Below are 21789 nucleotides of genomic sequence, written 5' to 3'. Positions count from 1 at the left end.
GCCCCAAAATCAACAGAAAGTGACCATAAATGATGAGGAAATGACCCTAAAATGCCTCAAAATCAACAGGAAGTAATCCATGAACAGGTGACCTAAAAATGGCCCAAAAGTAACAGGAAGACACCCCATTCCAAACAGGAAGTGACCCGGAGGTGAGCGGTAACCCCCCCCCCCCAAATAAACAGGAAATGCCCAATATAAATTTTAAGCGACCCCATTAAATAATATTACTCAAGTAAGAGGAAAGTAGTCGTCCAAAAAAAAAAAAAGTACTCAAGTACAAGTTAAAAAGTATTTGCTGAAAAGAATACTCAAGTAAAGAGTAACACTGTGAGTAACTGCTTAAATTTATGTTTGATTTTTTTATTCCTGAGCAAAGTTATCTATATGGAATATTGTTATATTATTACTGTAAAATAACCCATTACATAACCACATTAAGCCAAAGAAATACAGAAAAAAAAATCATTGAATTCCGATGAGAGAGGAAAAAATTACAAAATAAAGCATTATTCATCCAAAGAGCTTGACTGCCCTCTAGTTGAGAAAATAGTTCTGAGTTTGAACAGTTGACCAGTGAAGAGTTCCTTCATAATTACTATTTGGAAATTCTAGAGGTTAAAATCCACGCTTTAAAGTCATATAGAGGGCAGCGCTCTACATCAAATACTTCATTTTTTACGGTGCTTTAAAGACACCACATGATTGAACAGGCTGGTGTGAAGATAGAACGGCAAGCTTGCATCTGAATCATATAATGGAGTCGTGTGATTATTGTTGCGACGTCTCATTGGTGAAATCGGTAGAGCTACCCCGGTAATACACCAGGCACGTCTTTACTCTTGGCCTCGCTGGTGACACAAAAATGATAAATCTAATATGTAGAATAAAGAGGAAAAATGTAACAACTCTTGTGTAGCCCAAATTAGTGGGGTAAGAGTGGCATTTTTTTAAATTCTAATACATTTGCTTTTCCTATCATGAATTAGGGTGGGAAAATGTAGGTTTGTATTTATTGTAGAGCTGAAACGAATACTCGAGCAACTCGAGTAACTCGAGTTTAAAAACTGATCCGAGTAATTTTATTCACCTCGAGGAATCGTTTAATTTTGCCAGCTCCAAGCATCACGTTTTGCCCGGGCCCTGGACTACTTTTAATGTGGTACAACGCGCTGATGTCACGTGCGTAGAGGAAGAAGCAATAAAAAAAAATAAAAAAAATTACTGCAGCCGACAGCCGCTACAAACTACGCCGACGTTGCTAAAAACTACGCCCGCGTGATGCTAGTTTGGTAGCAGATAGTGTCCGATGCGTCTCATAGATATTGCATGCATTTAGGACTAGATGCAAAATGACAGACTCGGCCGCGTCTGGGCAGCGTTAGTAAACAGCCGCCATCTTCAAGCATTACACTTCTCATCGCTAATAAATACAATGTTACTGTCACTCGGTCACGTAACGTTAGCCCTTCGGAGGGCTAGGTTTCTATTGATTATGACCACTGTCGATGCGTGGCTAACGTGTCTTACATACAGGCTTTATTTAATCTGTAAAAACCCAGTGCTGTAGAGTGATGAGTGTGTAAAATTAAAACATAATAAAGCTGTCAGTTTTAGCTCAGTAGTCATTGCTGAATAAAACAAGTAGCACTGGTCCCTAATGTGCTCCAATACAGCAGGTATCATACATTTATTTTGAACACTGCAAAAACTCAAAATTCTATCAGTACTTACTAGAGATGATGCCGATCGATCGGGTCCGATCACGTCATTTTCAAAGTATCGTAATCGGCAAAAAAATATCGGCCATGCTTTTTTTTAATATATATATATATATATATATATATATATATATATATATATATATATATATATTTTTTTTTTTAATTAAATCGTTTTCTAATTGTATTTAACGTTACAGACATAATATGTTACACTCACCCAGAGTCTTTAGTTTAGGCTTAAGGTAGGGTTATCAAATTTATCCCAACAACGGCAGTAATTAATTTTTTTAAAAATATATCACGTTTAAAAATTTAATGCAATTAATACATGCGCTGCACGACCCACTCACGCATTGTCGTGCTCAATCTGTAATGGCACCTATTTACCTATATAGAGAGATAAAAGGCAGCGTAAAATTAGTAGAGTGAAATTTGGAAGCCTTTGGAACCTTTTTTTAATTGGCTAAGGCCTTACAATCTCTCTCCCTACAATTACAAATATCACGGGAAGCAATGTGGGGAAGCAAAGTAGCACTTGATCTTTTTCTTAACACCTTATGTTATTTGCCAACGCAGAGAAGATATATGAATTGGTAGCACTACGCACAGTCATGGTTCCACTTCCTATCACGCATTTGGCCATGGCTACAGTATCATTTACTGAAAGCTCAACAAATACACTAAATGGCAATATTTAGTCACAATATACAAAGTCACAAGTCTTTCTATCCGTGGATCCTTCTCACAGAAAGAATCTTAATAATGTAAATGCCATCTTGAGGATTTATTGTCATAATAAACAAATAAAGTACTTGTGTACTGTATGTTGAAAGTATATATTCGTCCGAGTTTTATTCATTTTTTTCTTAATGCATTGCCAAAATGTATATGATCGGGAAAAATTATCGGGAATGATTGGAATTGAATCGGGAGCAAAAAAAAAAAGCAATCGGATCGGGAAATATCGGGATCGGCAGATACTCAAACGATCGGGAGCAAAAAAACATGATCGGAACAACCCTAGTACTTACAATTTAGACTAACTTAAAACTTAACTAGAACTTAAAAATAGCTTGACACAAATTGAAATTGTATTGAAACACGTGGGAAAAACACATAGCCTTCAAGTGATGTGTGTTATCAAACCTAATTACCTTTTTAGGTGAGAAATATGTTGTTGTTTTTTTATAAGATGTAGAAGTTTTTTGAGTGAAAGCAGTGATTTTTTTTTCCTAGTCACATCTGAGATGCAATTGTTGGCTGTTTTAAACAATGTACATCGAAAATAAAGACATTGATTGACTGAAAATGGTTCAATATTGGATTAAATGTCTTTTTTTTCCTCATGTGTATTTATAATTGCTCTTTACCTAAAAAAAAAAAAAAAAAAGTTATCTGATTACTCGATTAATCAATAGAATTTTCAGTCGATTACTCGATTACTAAAATATTCGATAGCTGCAGCCCTAACTTATTGTACTTTAGTATGAAAGAACAAATCTCATCAAAAAAAGATCGAGGAAGGTTATTTGGATTTATCATGAAATAAATTACTGAAAGAAAGTAGAAGTAATGTACCTTGATTTCCACACAAAGCGGAGGAATGTGCGAGAGGGTAAGGAGGCCGCTGGGCCGCGTCAAGTTGGGCAGACAAAGAGCGCAGCCGCTGTAGATGTCCATCACTTTGTCGCAGCGCCACGCTAACGAGTAAACACACGAACAAACATCAACGTTGTGTCTTTTAGGCTCAGACGTCAATGCATTTGCGCGTCCTACCGGGCCGGTGCTGTTGGACTTTGATTGACAGCTGACGGACAAACTCCAGCGGCAGCTTGACGACTTCCTGGAAAGAGGGGCAAAAGCAACTTTCCACAAATTTTCCACAAAATACCTTTGTTTTTGATATCGGTGTTGTTTTTTTTCTATCTTTCCAATTATTTTTGCCATTTATAGTTTTTTTTTTTTTTTTTAAACATGTTTTTGCATCGCTTCTCCCAAATCTGTGGATTACTTTCAAATATTTATACATTGGTTTCCAATTTCCAATCGCTTTGTTATTGCGATTAATGGCAATTTTTTTGCATTTTATCAAATTGTTAACTTGCGATTAATCTCATTTGTTGCATTTTTCTTGCGATTAATTGTAAATTTGTTGCTTTTTACTTTTAGAAAAAAGTTTAGAAAGTTTTTTTTTTTAAAAGTTTGATTAATTGCGAGTTTTAATCACATGTTTGTCCAATTCTTTAATAGTTAACCCACGATTAATCATAAATTTGTCACCTTTTGTAATAGTTAACTCACGATTACTTGAAAATTTGTTGCATTTTTCAATAGTTAACACACGGTTAATCGCAAATATGTTATTTAAATAAAAAAAGTTACCCGCAACCAGTTGCAAATAAAAAATAAATGAAACAACTCAATCGCAAATTTGTCCCATTCCTTAATTAATCATAAATTTTTCAACTTTTGTAAGACTTAACTCATGGTAAGTTACAAATGTTGCACTTTTCAATAGTTAAGTCACAAATATGCTGCATTTGTAAAATTGCGACTAATCAGGAATTTGTTTCATTCCTTCATAGTTAACATGATTAATCAAAAACGTCACAAATTTTTTTTAATAGTCAACTTACTATTACCACTAATTGCAATGGTTAATTTGCAAATTAGTCACTTTTTTTTATTTAATAGTTTTGCCTAGCGATTAATTGCAAGTTTGTCGCATTTCTAAAAATTATTAACTTGCAATTAATTGCAAATTTGATCGATTATCATCTAAAATATTGGGAAAAATGCAACAGTAAAAAAAAAAATACTATTAAGCGATAGTTATGAGGTAGATATCTGACTTTTTACAGACACTTTTTTTGATTGTGACGTAATTTGTTTAAAAGTTTAAAATATGCGAGTGAATAATTTTTTAAAGTCTTTTTTTTACTAAAAATTAGGCATCAATTAATGATTGTGAGCTAAAAATGACAGACATTTCGAATAATAAATATAAATACAAAGCTTTTTATGGCTGGGTTGAAACAAAAGCAGTTGTGCGACGTCTGTAAACGGGGGTCTCCAGGGTAAAACGGACAAATTAAAAATCATTTGGGGGCTTAATGTGCCATGAATCTGCGATGGCAGCATATCGACATATTGTTCTATCAAACACAACAGTTGTTTTGGCTTAAAATACAGCAGAAACTGCTTTTTCATCCTTGGAAGGATTCAGCAGTGGCAAAATTTAAATCATTAAGAAATAAATACGGAAACCAAAAAAAAATCGAGATAAATGAATGTGTAAATAAAAATTGCATATAAAATTCATTTTTCGAAGTCTAAATGTTGTAAAAAAAGAAAAAAAGGAAATATTTGATTTCACACAAAATGTAATTAAATCCAAATTAATCACAATACGAATTTAAAAAAATATATAGACCCAAATATTCAAATACTGAAATTACGACTAGGAAAAATTTGTCGCATTTCTAAAAATTGTTAACTTGCAACTAATCGCAAATTTGTCGCTTTTTTTGAATAGGTATTTTGCGCTTAATTGTAACTGCAGTTTTTTTTTTAAAGTAGTAACCTTGCAATTAATTGCAAATCTTCTGCATTTTTAAGGAATAAGTTGTTTTTTATCTCCATATTTTAATGTTATTGGGTGGTTGGGAGTTTTCACGTGTACTTAACTCGCCAGCTGCCATCAATGGCACGCAATGAACTTAGCTAACGTTAAACAACTTTGTCATCCTAACAAATAAGTATCATTCTCACACTCGTGAACAGTTTCTCCCACACAACTAAAAAGTGAGTCAGCGATGGCAGCACACTAAGCTGATTGTTTCCAACGTGTCAGCATGGGACGACATTGACGCCCTCTTATCATCTTTTTCTCGAAACAATATTGCATTTCATCTCCAGAAGACGTCAGCTGACCGCCTTTCTCACACAGTTGATCCTTGTTCTGTCGTCATCTTTTTTTGGAAGTACAAAGTTAATAGAAGACATCTTTTTTGTCATGTGCCAACTGATTTGAACCCTTCGATGCACATCTAAAGCCAGTATTATCCCAAACTAGTTAAACACAGCCACTCTAAATCCAAATCCTAATGGCCGAATATTTGTGTTTCTTGTTGTTGCGTCAACCGCGAGCAATGCAATATCCTCCATGTTGTCATCGTGTCATTGTTGTGTGTGCGTCTTACTCCGCTGTGGATGAACTTGTTGCCCAGCAGGCTGCTCATCACGTTGGAGCCGAAGTCAACGATGTTCTGGATCTGCCTGAAGGCTTGCTCGGCCGTCTGAAACAAGCAAATGTACGCATGTAAGGCACACGTGTGCACAAAAACACGCACCGGGGAATTTTGTTGCGTTCTATCAAGAGATATTTACAATTCTTTTATAGGTCAAATTGAGGTCAACCAGCCTGAAAATGGCTAAAAATGGTGTCAATCGTTTGTGCCGTAACCGAAAGTGGTGCCGTTCGTTTGTGCTGCTATCGTTTCATAGATATTTAGATTAGGGCTGCAGCTATCGATTATTTTAGTCGTCTATTAATCTATCAACTAGTTAGTTCGAATAATCGAGTAATTGGATTAGGAACATCTAATGCGTTGCAGAATCAATTTTAGGAGCTGTAAAACCAAAAGTACTTTTAAAAGAGCATTACATGCAAATACAAAATAAAATTCCAGAGTGTTTCATCAAACTATGCAGAATTGGCCCTTTTTTAACAACAAATTATAATTAGGGCTGTCAAACGATTAAAATTTTTAATCGAGTTAATTACAGCTTAAAAATTAATTAATCGTAATTAATCGCAATTCAAACCATCTATAAAATATGCCATATTTTTCTGTAAATTATATATATATTCTGTAAAATAATTTGTTGGAATGGAAAGATAAGACACAAGATGGATATATACATTTAACATACGGTTCATAAGGACTTTAGTGGGCATTTCACTCTACTGTCATTTAAATCTGTCTATGCTGTCCTCACTCCGAAGCGTCTACTTTTTCCAAAGCTAGACAGCTAGTGAACGACGCCTTAATAATCAGACTTCTTCCTTTTTCATCTGATTTATTAATAAAATGGCCTCAAACCATTGTCCTCTTTAGACTGTAGTGAAACTACAAAAAAAAAGTACACAAGCATTGCATTAGCAACAACGTTAGCTTAGCACGCGATACAGGTTCACTAAACATAAACAAAAAGCCTCTCATACAAAAAATATAACATTTCGCTTACTAACATAATATGTACATTCTTTACAACAACCATACTTACAGACAAATCTTGTCCAAGGATCATATAAGCACAACATTACAACGTAGGCGTCAGCCTGAGACGTCGTGCAGCCATATTGAACTGGCAAGAAAGCAATAAACCATGTCGCAAAGCGACCACAAGATTTCGCTGTTAGACAGCACAAAAAACCTTGCAGTAAAACTTACCAAAAGGCAGAATACTGTCAGAGTGGGACATGTGCATTAATTGCGTCAAATATTTTAACGTGATTAATTAAAAAAATTAATTACCGCGCGTTAACGCGATAATTTTGACAGCCCTAATTATAATACCTTAGCTTAAATTAAAAAAATTAAAAATCTACTTACAAAAAAAGAACAATTAGCTCACTTGCATAGCAAAAGTCTGCTAGCTTAAATGCTATAAAATGCTAGGTTTTTTTTTTTTTTTTTTTTTTTTTACAACGCACGTAACAAATTGTTCAAAAACGGAATTCCCCCAAAAACAGCTTAAGATAGCTAATAAACTAAATTACGATTGCATAAAAAAAACATTAGCTCAAACAAAAACTTACCTGATGTTGGTCTTAACAGGGAGCAGCTGGATTCAGACAAGTTAAATGAGTTGCGTCATATTCACTGTTGCCAATATTGGGAAATGTATCCACCCAAATCAATAAAACTTAATGCAAACACTTTCAAAACAAACCATTGCAACGTCACCCTAATTAAACGAATACTTGAAGCAGCAAAGTTTTATTCAAAGCTTTTTATCAAATCGAATTACTCGAGTTAACCAATTAATCATTGCAGCACTAATTCAGAGTTTCATTTCACAGGAGTGTTTGTGTTGGTAACGTTACAACTACAACTTAAAAATACGTGGCATATTGATAAACTAAAACATAAAAAAAACTGTAATATTTATAAACAGCGTTTGTTTATGGTGGTGACACCATCGGTGAAAAAATTAAGATGTTTAATATCTATAATACCGTAGCAGCACAAACCAAAATGTATGCACTGCTCAAAAAAATAAAGGGAACGCTAACGTAACACGTTGTAGATCTGAATAAATGATACATTTTGATTAAATACTTTGTGCTTTCCATAGTTGAATGTGCTGACAACAAAATCACACAAAAATTGTCCATGAAAATAAAATGTATCAATTCATGGAGGTTCGGATTTGGAGTTCCATTCAAAATTAAAGTGGACAAACACTACTACTCCTCAATCTTCTCTCAGATCTGGACCAGGGCATTGCTGAGCTCCTGCACATTCTGAGGAGCACCTGGTGGCCTGTAGGCCATTCAAATAGACAGGGAGTTATTCCAGGAGAGCTGGACAGGGCCGTAGAAGGTCCCTAAACCCTCAGCAGGATCGGTATCTACTCCTTCGTTTAAGGAGGAGCAGGATGAGCACTGCCAGAGCCCTACAAAACAACCTCAGACAGGCCACTAGTGTGAATGTTTCTAACCAAACAATCAGAAATGGGCTCCATGAGGATGGCCTGAGGACCTGACATCCTGTAGTGAGCCCTGTGCTTACTACCTAAAACCTTAGAGCTCGATTGGCACTTGCCATAGACCACCAGAATTTGCAACTGCGCCACTGGCTCTGTACTCTTCACCGATAAAAGAAGGTTCAACCTGCGAAAGAAGTGAAAGGGTCCGGAGATGCCATGGTGAACGTTATGCTGCCTGCAACATCATTCAGCATGACCGGTGTGGTTGTGGGTCAGTGGTGGTCAGGGGAGGCATATGGAAGGACCAACGGGCCTCTACAAGTTAAAAACTATCACTCAGATTGCAATTAGGTATCAGGATGAAATCCTTGACCGGTGTGGTTGTGGGTCAGTTGTGGTCAGGGGAGGCATACCCCTGGAAGGACCAATGGACCTCTACAGGTTAGATAATGGCACCCTGACTGCTATTAGGTATCAGGATGAAATTCTTGGGCCCATTGTCATAAGCAACACTTGTGCAGTTGGACCTGGGTTCCTCCTGGTCCACGACAATGCCCAACCTCATGTTCCTGAAGGAAGAAGGAATTGATAACATTGACTGGCCCCCACATTTGCCTGACCTAAATCCAATAGAACTCCCCTGGACCATTATGTTTAGGTCCATCTGGCGCTGCCAGGTTGCTCCTCAGATTGTCCAGGAGCTCAATGATGCCCTGGACCAGATCTGGGAGGAGATTCCCCCCAGGACACCCTCCGTCATCTTATTAAAAGCATGCCCAAGCGTTGAAGGAGGTCACACAGGCACGCGGAGGCAACACACACTACTGTGTCTCATTTTTTACCTAAAGGACATCACATAAAAGTTGGCTAAGCCTGTAGTGTGTTTTTCCACTTGCATTTTGAGTGTAACTCCAAATCCATACAGCCGCGGGTTGATACATTTGTTCATTGATAATTTTTAATTATGTGATTTTGTTGTCAGCACATTCAACAATGGAAAGAAATAATTTGATAAAGATGTTTCATGCATTTATATCTACAATGTGTTACTTTAGTGTTCCCTCTATTTGATGAGCAGTGTAGTTTTTAACAGGACAAATCAAAAGTAACATTTCTGGTTTGATTAGGAGTGAACCGGGTGTGGGTCTTGATGACCTAAAGAGAATTATTTGTAATGACTGCAAACCATGGCAGCACCAACATTGGACAAATGAACAGCACCATTTCGGACCCATTTTGCAGTAAATGAAAGGCTCCGAGTGACATCACTCGAAATCACTATCTCAATATCTATAAAACGATGGCAGCACAATTATACCAAAAACGAACGACGCCACTTCGAGTCCATTTTGCAGTGAATGGGCTGTGTGACGTCAGCAATACAAATTAAAAGCAGAATACAGTGGTACTAGGGGTGCAGCTATCGAATATTTTAATAATCGAGTAATCGACTGAAAATTCTATCGATTAATCGGATAAAACTTTTTTTTTTTAGGTAAAGAGCAATTATTAATATGCATGAGAAAACAAGACATTTCTTCTAATATTGAACCATTTTCAGTCAATGTCTTTATTTTTGAAGTACATTGTTAAAAACAGCCAACAATTGCATCTCAGATGTGACTAGAATAAAAAGACTAATTCACTGCTTTTACTTAAATAACTTCTAGATCTTATAAAAAAATATATTTATTTCTTACCTAAAATGTCATTACGCTTGATAACACACATCACTTAAAAGTTAGGTGTTTTTCCCACTTGTTTCAATAGAATTTCCATTTCTGTCAAGCTATTTTTAATTTCTAGTCAAGTTTTAAGTTAGTCTAAACTGTAAGTTCTGATAGGATTTTAAGTTTTTGCAGTGTTCAAAATAAATGTACGTATGATACCTGCTGTATTGGAGCATATTAGGGACCAGTGCTACTTGGTGTTTTATCCAGCAATGACTACTGAGCTAAAATTGACAGTTAGCATTATTTTTTATTCTACACCCCAATCACTCTACAGCGCTATGTTTTCACAGATTAAATAAAGCCTGTATGTAAGACAAGTTAGCCACTCATCGACAGTGGTCTTAATTAATAGAAAACTAGCCCTCCGCAGAGCTAACGTTACGTGAGCTAGTGACAGTAACGTAAATGTTATTTATTAGCACTATGTAGTCTACTGCTTTAAGATGGCAGCTGTTTACTAAGGCCGCCCTGTCTGTCATCTCGCATGTAGTTCTACTAGTATTCGTTTCAGCTCTAAGTGGTACCTCTACAGACAAAATTAATTCGTTCCAGGACCTTGTTTGTCGAAATGGTCGTATGTCAAGCAGGATTTTCGAATAAGAATCGATTATGATTCCATTATTTCGTTCCATAACCCGAAAACCTACACTAAATCCTTAATAAATGCTGCTAGTACTATTGCAAATAGCAATTACACAGAGCAAAACAAATAAATTATGAATACAAATCAGAATAATAGTAATAATAATACCTGTGACAATGTAACGAATCGGGTTCTAATGTGGCGGATGTGTTTTGCGTGATGTACCTGAATGCACCGCGTGGCTGACTTGACAGAGTGAGAGAGGACATTTTACTTCACTTTGTTCAGCTGTGGCGGACAGTAGGCATGTTGTGTTGCACAAGTTCTGAAATAAATGATTAAAAACCTGACGGAGCTGGCAATTTTTTTGCGATGGTACCACAACAATAACTGTCAACTTATAATGACCAGCGAACTGAGGTCGGAGGAGCACCGTCAAGACGGCAAACCACGTTCATATTTTACCATCATTCCCATCTTCATTTCAATGATAAGCCTCACCTTTTCCTTTTTCACTACATGTACTAACATTCTTGGAACCCATGTTGATTTCTCTCACAAGAAAATCCACCGTGAGTCAGCCTTGCGGTGAAACAAAGAAACTTAGGCGCTGTCATAAATCGTCGTATTTTGTAGAAACAAATGGCGAGTCAAATTTTACCTCGGATGTCAAAAAGATCGTGTCGAAGCGATCATATGTCGAGGTACCACTGTATCTACAAAGCCGTTGCAGCAAACAATTGACACCATTTTTTAATTAAAAAAAATGCAAATATTTAATTGATTTCATACAAGATAATAAAAAAAATCAAATTAATCAAAATACAAATTAAAAAAAAAATATAGACCCCAAAATATAAATACCGAAATAACTGGGAAGAATTCTGTTCAAATTGAAATGAATGTTTTCTATAAAAAAAATAAAATAAAATAAAAAAAAGTAATAATAAATGATATGATATTGAAATAAATATTGAAAAGCTAGACAAAAAATATTGAAATAAAAAAATTTAATAAAAATGTAACGACGCAAATATCAAAATAAAAACGTCAATAACATTAACTCATTTGGTGCCATTGATGGCACTATGCGTCCAATCTATTCTTTAATCAAAATGGATTGGACAACTATCACCATCAATGGAAGCCATTGTGTACAGTGTGCAAAACATCCAGTCATATCCTATTCTTTCCTGTCCTCCCCCTTGGTTGTCACTCATTTTGGCACTCCTACCTAAGTTTATTTTCTAGTAAAATGTTAACTGAGGGTGACAGACGGCATCAATGAAGCCTACAACAATTTTGACACACTAACAAACCAGTAGAACACGTTAGCAGCTCGCACGTGCCAAAGCGTATCCGAGCATCCGGAGAACCCGAGGACATGCTTTCAAAACTATTTGAATAAAAAAATGCGCTGACACATGTCCATTCACGCCCTTAAAATAAAAAATGAAAAAATAAAAAAAAGAACAACAACGTCTGGTTTACCTGCGGCGGGTTTTCAGAGTCCTCAGTTGGATACTTGAGCAGGCGCAGAACTTTGGACAGCTGCGGAGAAACGAAGAAACATGAGGTTTTGACGTCGACTTTGAGTTGGTGACGTCGAAATATGAAGAGGAAGCGTTCCTTCACGGAGTGGGAAGAGGCCCATGTTAAGTGACGTCAACCACTTGTTTTTGCGGTTTTCTTGGTGTAAGGCCCCGGGCCAGAGTTAACAAGGTTTACCGGTGTTTGTTTGCAGAAGAGCGGGTTTCAGGAGTGCCAAAATTCAATTATCACATCATTACAGAAATGTTCAACGTGTCATTAAATATGGGATTACTTCAACTTTCATGTATTTCAATATGTACTTCTGTATTTCCATTTTATTCCCCTATTTCAATTAGGTTTGTGACAAAATATTGAAATGGTGATATATCGTGATACTTTGTATCGCAAAAGATCATCGATATGCTCTTGCCAAGAATCAATAAATCGTTTTAATAAGGTGTCACTGTTTTAAAAAAAAAAGCTCGACAGTGGACACCAAATCCATTTATAAAGGGAGGGGCGAATGAAGGTTCGTTCATTGGAAACCAGAGCATTTGTAGCTAATCTTTCCGATTTTCGGGGCATTTACAGGTAACTTTCTACTCCAGGGTTTCCCCTACATGTAAAAGATGTGGTGCACCTCCACACCAGAATAAAAGCCGCCTCACCGTGCAAATGAGATGTTTTAAAGATACATTCTCATTTATTTTTAAAATTTAACAATACGTCTAAATGAATATCTATTAGAGCTGTCCCGACTAGTCGACATAGTCGACGTCATCGATGACGTAAATCCGTCGACGAGCACAACATCCCGTCGACGGTTAATGAAGGGTTAAAAAAAAAATATGCGCGGAAAGTTCAGAATGTCGGATGCTCTGTATGCAAGCGGGGAAAGCGCCACAAAGCCAAAAAAGCGCACCAGAGTGTCCAAAACATTGACTTATTTCAAAGAAATAAAGGAGGGTACACTCTTGTGTCCTGTCTCTTCACTGCCAAGCTTGGCTGCACGTCGGCCGTGAATAAACACCTCAAGCGCCGTCACCGTTTGTAAAAATGTTTTTTTTTTATTTTTTGTACACCAGAGGGTGCTGTCGCTTTACTAAATAATAATGTTTCATTGACAATGGGCCCTATAAGTGCTATTAGTATTTCCAACTGAAAGGTTTATTTCATGTTATGGTTTATTTTATGGTATAGAAAAGTATATAACGTTAAAAGGTCATAAATATATACAGTATATACAGTGATTGCACTCAAGGAAGAGATTGTCAATGATAATAAATTAAGGTAAAGGCAATTCATATAGGCAATTCATTGATATATAAATAAGGTTTAAAAGGAAAAAGTGAAAAGTTTTCGTTAATTTCTAATTGTGTTGTTTTATTTGTGTGCACCATAGCTTTTACAGTGTGATTACATCAAGGATGGAATAAAAGTTGTAAACCATCAGTTTAAGAGACCATCTTTTCAATCGGGATGCTACACTAGTTAATTCTATCAGCATTTGAAGTCATTGTTTATTTGTGATTTATTATTGTTATTTATGTGTTTATTTGTACTTTAGTAAGTAATTTAAGTGTTCCAATATGTTTTTTGTAAATTGATAAGCGTCAACAAAAATTTCATTGCTAAATTAGTAAACAAAAACAATTTTTTTTTTTTTTTAATTATTAGATTAGTCGACTAATCGTAAAAATAGTCGGCTGACTAATCGGGAGAAAATTAGTCGTTTGGGACAGCCCTAATATCTATAGCTCATTATTTATGCACTATTTGCCAGAAGTTGTCTGAAATGGCACGTCAAATACAAATTGTCCCTTTACACGCTTTATTTTGAAAATCACATCGGTTCTCCAGTTGCAAGGGTGAGTCTGACTATGTTGGCGTGGAGTTGGGAGAAAAATCCACAGAAACATATTTCAAGTTAATGAATGTAATTCTGGTTTAAACCTGTGAAAATGACCTTAATACTGGCGTTGACATGACGTTTGGGTTCTTTTTGGCGTGTTTTATCCGAATTGTCCTAGCATAGCATTTGTTCGTTGCTGATGTATCTGGTAGTAATTTCAGAGGAGCATTTTGAAGTATTTAGAAAACATTTAACTTGTCAGTGGACAAGGGTCTGTTTACAGAAGGACTATTATTGTTGTGGTAATGTAGTGCATATTAGGGCCAAATAAAAAGAAAAGATAAGTCGTACTATTTCTACAAGGAAAAACAGTCGGACCCAGCTAAGGTACATATACGTAAAGTGTGTAGCAGATAACAGCGCATTTCCCCGATGTAATAATATTTGGCCCCAATACGCCATCGTAAATGTAGACTGTCACATTTCGAAATATTACATTAGCCTGGCTTATGAAAATGTTCAAATAGATCTTTGTTGTGGTTTTTCATTTTTATGGCATTATGTACTCATTTTATGGCATGTACGGGAGTCCTAGACCAATGGAAACTGGAGTACCGATTTGATACCGAAAAAAAGGTGGTTAAAATAATAAAATCACATAGTAGAGTAGAAAGTACAGTAGTACAGTGTAGTAAAAATTATTACACCAAAAAATATGCCTAAGTACAGTCACAAATTACTTCATGATATTTTACCACTGCCCGTAAATGCCCCAAAATCGACAGGAAATGACCCAGAAATGTCCGAAAATCAACAAGAAGTGACTGAAAATTAACAGCATATTACCTGAAATGCCCCAGAGTTAAACTCATTGGTTGCCATTGACCACCTTAAACGTCCAATCAGTTTGAAGTTGGAGGGATGGCAGCCAACGCTTATTTGCTCATCTGCTGCCTCCCTTCCCACTTCAGATAAATTGGACGTCTACTAGTGATAAACTCAATTAAATAACTCTCGAAATACGTTGAATTGACACATACAAAATAAATAGGAAACACTGTACTAATCTCGATAATTGACTGATGCGTTACTTGGCTTCAAAATTACCGGATAATAAGCTGCATTCATGTTGGTCTGTTGAAAATCTGTACTTTGTGGTATGGCTTTGAAAAATATTTTTTTGTCAACGTCGTGTCAGTGCATGAACTTAAAAGACACACCCAGTGTACACGGCTAATCACAATAATTAGGCTTGGCAGGAAAACACATTCCTTCAATCAGGACCCCCCCGATCCCCCAATGACGATGGACGTTTAGCCCATTTGAACAGTGTCAATTTTGTTTTTAATTCAGATAAAACCTTTATTACCTCATAAAAAATCTGTGAGAACAAAAGCTGTCCAAGTGAACTCAGAGTTATCTCAGAGACGGGTAAAATTTTATTTGTGCAAGAGGTGGGAATCTTGGGGCACCTAACGATTCGATCACGATTCAGAGGCTACGATTCGATTATAAATCGATTAGTAATGCACCCAAAACCCTAAACCAATAAATACCGTAATTTTCGGACTATAAGCCGCTACTTTTTCCCCCTTTTGAATCCTGCGGCATAAAGTCCAGTGCGACTTATTTGTCAACTTATTTGGGTTAGTAGGTAACGCTTTATTTGACAGTTGCGTCATAAGACTGTCATAAAACTGTCATAATAATGACATGAGACTATTATGGGCATTACTGAATGCTTATGACAGAAGTCGTTGTGTGTCATTAGGCAAATTATGTCACCAACTCCATTTATGTCCAGCTGGGATCTTTTACATCCATTCAAAAGTGAGATAATCTGCAGGATGACACTAAATGACATCTGTTATAAGCATTCATTATTGTTCATGGCAGTGTCATGTCATAATTATGACGGTCTCATGTCAGGCTTATGGTGCCATTGTCAAATAAAGTGTTACCAAATACCATAACTAGCAATGGGGTACCGTACGCTACACGTCACTTCTGCTCATTAATATTTATGATGTTAGCTTCTGTGGCTCTGCTGTTAGCTAAGGGGGGGGACAAGCTCTTGTCTGTCCCTAATAGGAAATTAACTGGAATAGTCAACGAAGGAGATGTTTACAGAGCTAAACCTACCAATTCTATCTGAAGATGATGCCCCTGGTGCCAAATTCACTGGTAAAGATGTGGAAGAACATACAAATGTTCAGTTAAAGAGATGGTTTGAGTGTCGACGGCTGAAAAAGACGGAAAAAAACGAGCCGACCTAAGCTTACCCTTAGCTTTTTTTATCGACACCTTTTTCTTACGCCACTAACAATGACATTCTCCTGTTCCAACAATCTATCCTTTACCACCATAAGCCCCATCTTTCTTATACATTATATACTCCGGTTGTCTTACGTCTCTGACCGTTCTTTTGGGGGACATTGCTGTTTTGTGTTGCGATCGCAAATGTTACTCGTTGACAGCCAACCAACACTTCATTTTTTTATTAATAACAAATATTAATTCTATTAATTTATTTACATTTCCCCCTAACTAAAGCTGTTTCTTTACAACAGAAAAGGTAACAACGGTGGCAGTCAGATACCACTTTTAATTTTTTTTCAGGTCATGCATTGTCAGACAGAAGCAGCACGACAAAACTCTACGCTAAAAAATAAGTCGAAATATGAAAATGGCTTACCTCTTGGCCCTAACAAAAATGTTTACTGCATATGAAACGTGAACAACTTCACTTTGCTGGCGTTAAACTGGTCTTTTAGACGTCCGCGCCATAGTAGCATAGTAGCTGCAGTCTTCACATTTTTTCCTCCGAGTTTTTGGTTCCGGGAGAGTATGGAGAAAACATCCTTTATACGTCGTAATGTTTACAGTCGTTTCTACAAGTTCCATAGTAGCAGTAAATAATCGGCATGTCAGTTTTTGAAAGATTACCGGAGAAAGAAGGCCGAAAAATAATGGTTTCCATGCGAGGGCGTGTATATAATGTCGTACTTCCGCTTTACGATGCGACGTCACAGTCTAAAAATAGCCTGCGTGCGGTACGCTATTAATGAAACAATTGGAACAGTCATTGAGGAAATAGCACAGAACATGAATTTTGATTGTTATTTACATCTGTAGCGCTGCAATGCATGCTAGGAGGCATGTTGGATGACAACAGTGTTGACAGCTGGTGGCCGCAGAGTTTGACTGTCTCCCCCAAGGGAGCAGCAATAGCCAAATGAAGCTTCTTTTATGACAGTGTTATCATGCTGCTGCCAAATAAAGTGTTACCGGTTAATATTTATTGGTGTAAATATCCCATAATACAGTGAGGACAGCTGCGGCCTATAGACCCCAATCACGTAACGTCATAACTCCGCCCCCCTGACTGGTGGCGCAATATTGTCCGTCAGCTCATCGTGTTTACATATTACCGCTACGTACATTCCTCCCATTACTGCGTGTTTTTCTGCTTGTCTAAGGAATCACCGCCAAGTAAACAAACCCATAAACCTTCCTGACAATCGTTAACATTGATTAATCAAAATGGTGAAGGCATGTGTGATGGTTGGTTGCAGTAACAGAGAAGATAAACGGTCATTTTAGTAGTTTCTGTGTGCCCATTGTTAAAAGGGCAAATCTCTAAAGCAGCACGGTTTGTTTATCTCGGTCCATGATGCGTTATGTCGACAGCCGTTAGACAGCGGCGAAAACATCAATATGATGCCAACACGATCGCAGACATCATCGAACGGAGACTGCGATGCTCATCGCCACGGTCGCGCAGCAAGAAGGTGAGAGCAACAGCAGGTGTTGTGCCGAAAAATAGCCGCCCTGCGTGAAATGTCCCCCCTGACGGAAGCGCCCACACGGAAAAGACTTTCTTGTACCGTGAATATGTATTATTTTACTTTGCTTGAACTAATAAATTTCATACCTGTGTGATTGTCATTGGGATATGGTCGTGAAAACCTGTAGAATAATACATTTCTGTTCAAAGATGGTTATGTGGCCCAGTCCACGATTTGTTACTAAAATACATTACTAATGTTTTGTGTAATTTAATCATTTAAAACTGACCTTAGAGTCGTAAATCCATTACTGTAATGCGTCCATGAAAACATTTGATGATTTCTCGACTCACGTCAATAAAGCGTTATAAATAAGCGCTCCCGTCAGGGAGGACATTTCACGCGGGGCAGCTATTTTTCAGCACACACCGGCCCGTTGTCGATCAAGTTTCATTTTACAATCGTGACAACGGTGACGCTTAGCTGACCAAATGTCGGTTTATATTCGGGCCGATGCCAATTTTGGGTACCCGACTCCTCATCGTGACATAAACTGGAGTATGATTGGAAATTTTCTGGGACAGGACGGGACCGGACGGGGGGAAACATCGGTTTGGGCATCATATATGGATCTGGCGACTGGATCGACCGAAGCTTTTCCAAATAACGGCTTTTATGCAACTCATCCAATTAGTTTACAGCGTCTGAAAGCACCGGGGCTTCCATAATTTGCAAGCGAATCCACCTTTAGAAACTACGGTCATTGACAATACGGACACACAATGACGGACAATATGGCGGCACAATACAGCAATCACGTGATTGCGTGACGTCGGTGATTGGGGTCTATAGTCCAGTGCAGCTTATCTATGAACAAATGTCGTTTTCGTGTCAAATTTGATGCGTGGCGGCTTATAGTCCAAGAATTGCGGTATACTGAATTTCTGGGAGATGATAGGATTAAACTTTTCCAATCGAAATCAAATCATGAGGTTTGGCACGCCCTCTTTGCCATTTTGGGCTCTTCAAAAATGGCTGACCAAACGCAAAATCGAATAGGAGCACAACGTAAATAGCTAATTTCTCATTAAAAACACATTAACATTAAAAATAACCAATCAAAGCATGAAATATCCCCAACCTAAATATGGCATTTTGTTCTGGTGTTTGACCAGATTAAAAATCTGCACACTTTTTTTTTTTTTTTTTTGCCCAGCAGAAAAAATTCGGGTCTGAAGGGGTTACCTCAATGTCAGCCATAGACATCTAATCCATTCGAGCTGGAAAGGATGGCAGTTGATGTGAAAGTGTGCTAATTACTACTTTTAAACTCATTATACAGAATGTTGTTAAAGCAATTCATCTCAGTTAATTACGGTGCATTAACTTCGATTAATCGCTGCCATCACTTCCACTTCAAATGGATAAGACATCCATCGTCGTATTCGGGAGATAATGAGTTAACACATTATTTCACTGAGATAGCAATACATTTAAAATAAGTGTGCTGATTATTACTTTTAAACTCATTATACAGAGTGTGATTAAACGAAGTAATTGTGCAAGTTTAATCGGAATTCACCGCAATTACGTGACTGCTCGCGATTAATCTCTTAAAATCCGTAGCCCTTGCCCAGCCCTCGTGAGTACACGACGTGCCGCCGTCCTCACTTGTTGCTCAACGTCGGCATGCTCGGGCCGGTACCACTCCCACCGCCTCGAGGGGATGGGCGGACCAGTGTCCCTGAACGCACCGTTTCGACTGGGTCCAGTCGACTGGCACCGAACCCGGGAGCACCTTCGGGATGCTCCGTGATTAACAGCCCCCCAGTCCCTCCACCCTACTCCGGCTAGCGCGTACATACTGGACGTGACAATTATTCGCGACGTTTTGTAGCATTTTACGCATTCTCATTGATTACGGGCGAGCTAGCTTGAGTCGTTCCATACAAATGGGTGACACCTCCGCCCCCCTCGTAAAAGACGCGTTCCGTTGGCGTTTGTAAACCGGATGAAGGTGAAGGAAAGTGTCACCCGGTGAGCCCTTTAGCCCAACTCGCCTCTGCGTTAGCCTAGCCGACTCACCTGTACGTGGGAGACAACCAGGCTCTTGTTGCCCTCGCCGTGGTAGCGCCAGTCGTTCTCGTCCATTTTGTCCACCTCCATGGCGGTCTCCGTGGCCGCCGGAGAGTTGAAGCGCTCCCAAGCCGCGACCGAGTCCTCCACAAGTTGCGAACTCAAAGCGGTTAGCGGCGCATTCGCACACCGACCGACGACTTTTGGCGACACCCTGCCGACTAGCGCAGCCGAACACGCACCTACTTCCGTTTACGTTTTCAAAGTAAAGACGACTTTACTTTACCGTGCAGGTTACCTTGCGACAAATTGCGTATATTCCTCCTTTTACACGTTTCGAGAGACACACACGACATAAATTGTTAATACATCAAAGAACCTAAAGGATATGACGGTAATTACTTTATGACGACTGCCATCATTTTGTTAGACAACTGTAAGCGGAAGTTTAACACTTCCGCTTTGACAAAAGGGGGAAGCGAAATAGCTTGACGCCTTGCTTTGATTGACAAGCTGACAAGCAAATCCCGACACTATGCCCCAAAAAGCCACGCCTACCCAACTTTGATTGGCCGCGGTCTTGCGGAACGGATCTTCCGTATTTTTTTTTTTTTTTTTTGTCTTAATCCGCTTGTGGAAAAGTCTCGGTGATCATATGATCGATGAGTAATGTTTGCCCACGCGAGGGGGGAAAGCGATGTAAATGATTATCAGTACAATACTGTCAAAGAAACTGAAAAAAAAAATTGTCCGAACTCTTCATTTATGTCATACTTTCATGAACTAGTTTTGTTCTTGACAGCTTTACAATGATAGATTAAAAAAAAAAACAGGTTGGTATGTTAAGGAAAAAAGGTTTTAGTCAAAGTTTAGTCAATTTTAGTCAAAACTGGCTGGTTAAATTACTATCTTCATGTGTTCAATGACATTGCAAAGGTAGCCTGCAAACGACAGTCAACGTGCCTTTATTTTGCAGGTGTTTCTGCGCCCTCCAGTGGAGAATGGCTCAAGTGTCCTTTTTCCATTTTCTACCAATGACAATTGACAACCAGTCACGACGAGTTAACCAATTGGCTGCCACGGATTAGCACAGACGTTCAATCCGTTTGTGCTGGGAGGGATAGCAGTGAATTATCTTTTTTCAGTGCCATTGACGGCGATAGACGTCCAATCTATTTCCCTCCAAACCAAATGGTTGTCTATTGTCGGGTCTATTGGATATAGGCTACATTTTCTTCCTTCTCCAGCCCAGGTCACAGAATTTGTGTTGTGGTAATTAGTAAAAGAGGGAAATTAATATTCAAAACACCTATTCAAATCAAACGATCACTTCCAGCTGTTCCCAGTTGATCCATCTATTGGACGTCTATTGCCGTCAATGGCAGCCAGAGTTAAGCTATGCGAGGTCACAAAACAAACCCAAAAAATTTAATTCACACATGAAAATACACCCGGCCCACACTTAATTTTTTTCTTCAATTTATTACAATGTTTTAATTATCTTTTTAATATTTAGAATTATTTCTATTTTTTATACTCATGACTTGATTTGGGAAAAAAAATAAAAATAAATATTGCTATTTAAATAATTGATATTTCCCCCCATAAACCGGATCCTTTATTAATACTATAAGTGGATGTCAAATGGGGGAAGCAAAATATTTGCAATTGGCCCTAAGGCCGCAAGTTTGACTTCTCTGTCCTACATGAATGCAATAAAAACATTTAAGAATTAAAAAAAAAAAAAAAAAAAAACAAGGTTTGACAGATGTTTGGCATATTC

General features: G+C 37.8%; 1 protein-coding gene across 1 annotated transcript in view; it reads right to left on the bottom strand.

The window, feature by feature from the left end:
* Positions 1-20419, bottom strand: part of ippk (inositol 1,3,4,5,6-pentakisphosphate 2-kinase) — a 45503-nt gene extending 25084 nt beyond the window's left edge. The window contains exons 1-5 of the mRNA XM_057845817.1: positions 20016-20419; positions 12249-12308; positions 5927-6022; positions 3501-3567; positions 3303-3424 (exon numbers count right to left, since the gene is read on the bottom strand). Of these exons, the coding sequence (XP_057701800.1) occupies positions 3303-3424; positions 3501-3567; positions 5927-6022; positions 12249-12308; positions 20016-20096 (426 nt within the window). The 5' untranslated portion in view covers positions 20097-20419. The remainder of the gene's footprint in view (positions 1-3302; positions 3425-3500; positions 3568-5926; positions 6023-12248; positions 12309-20015) is intronic.
* Positions 20420-21789: the final 1370 nt, after the last annotated feature.

Source organism: Corythoichthys intestinalis, chromosome 9, assembly GCF_030265065.1.
Source record: "Corythoichthys intestinalis isolate RoL2023-P3 chromosome 9, ASM3026506v1, whole genome shotgun sequence".
NCBI classification, from domain to species: domain Eukaryota; kingdom Metazoa; phylum Chordata; class Actinopteri; order Syngnathiformes; family Syngnathidae; genus Corythoichthys; species Corythoichthys intestinalis.
Note: the sequence above shows the minus strand (reverse complement) of the source record. Positions and strands in the feature narration are given on the sequence as shown.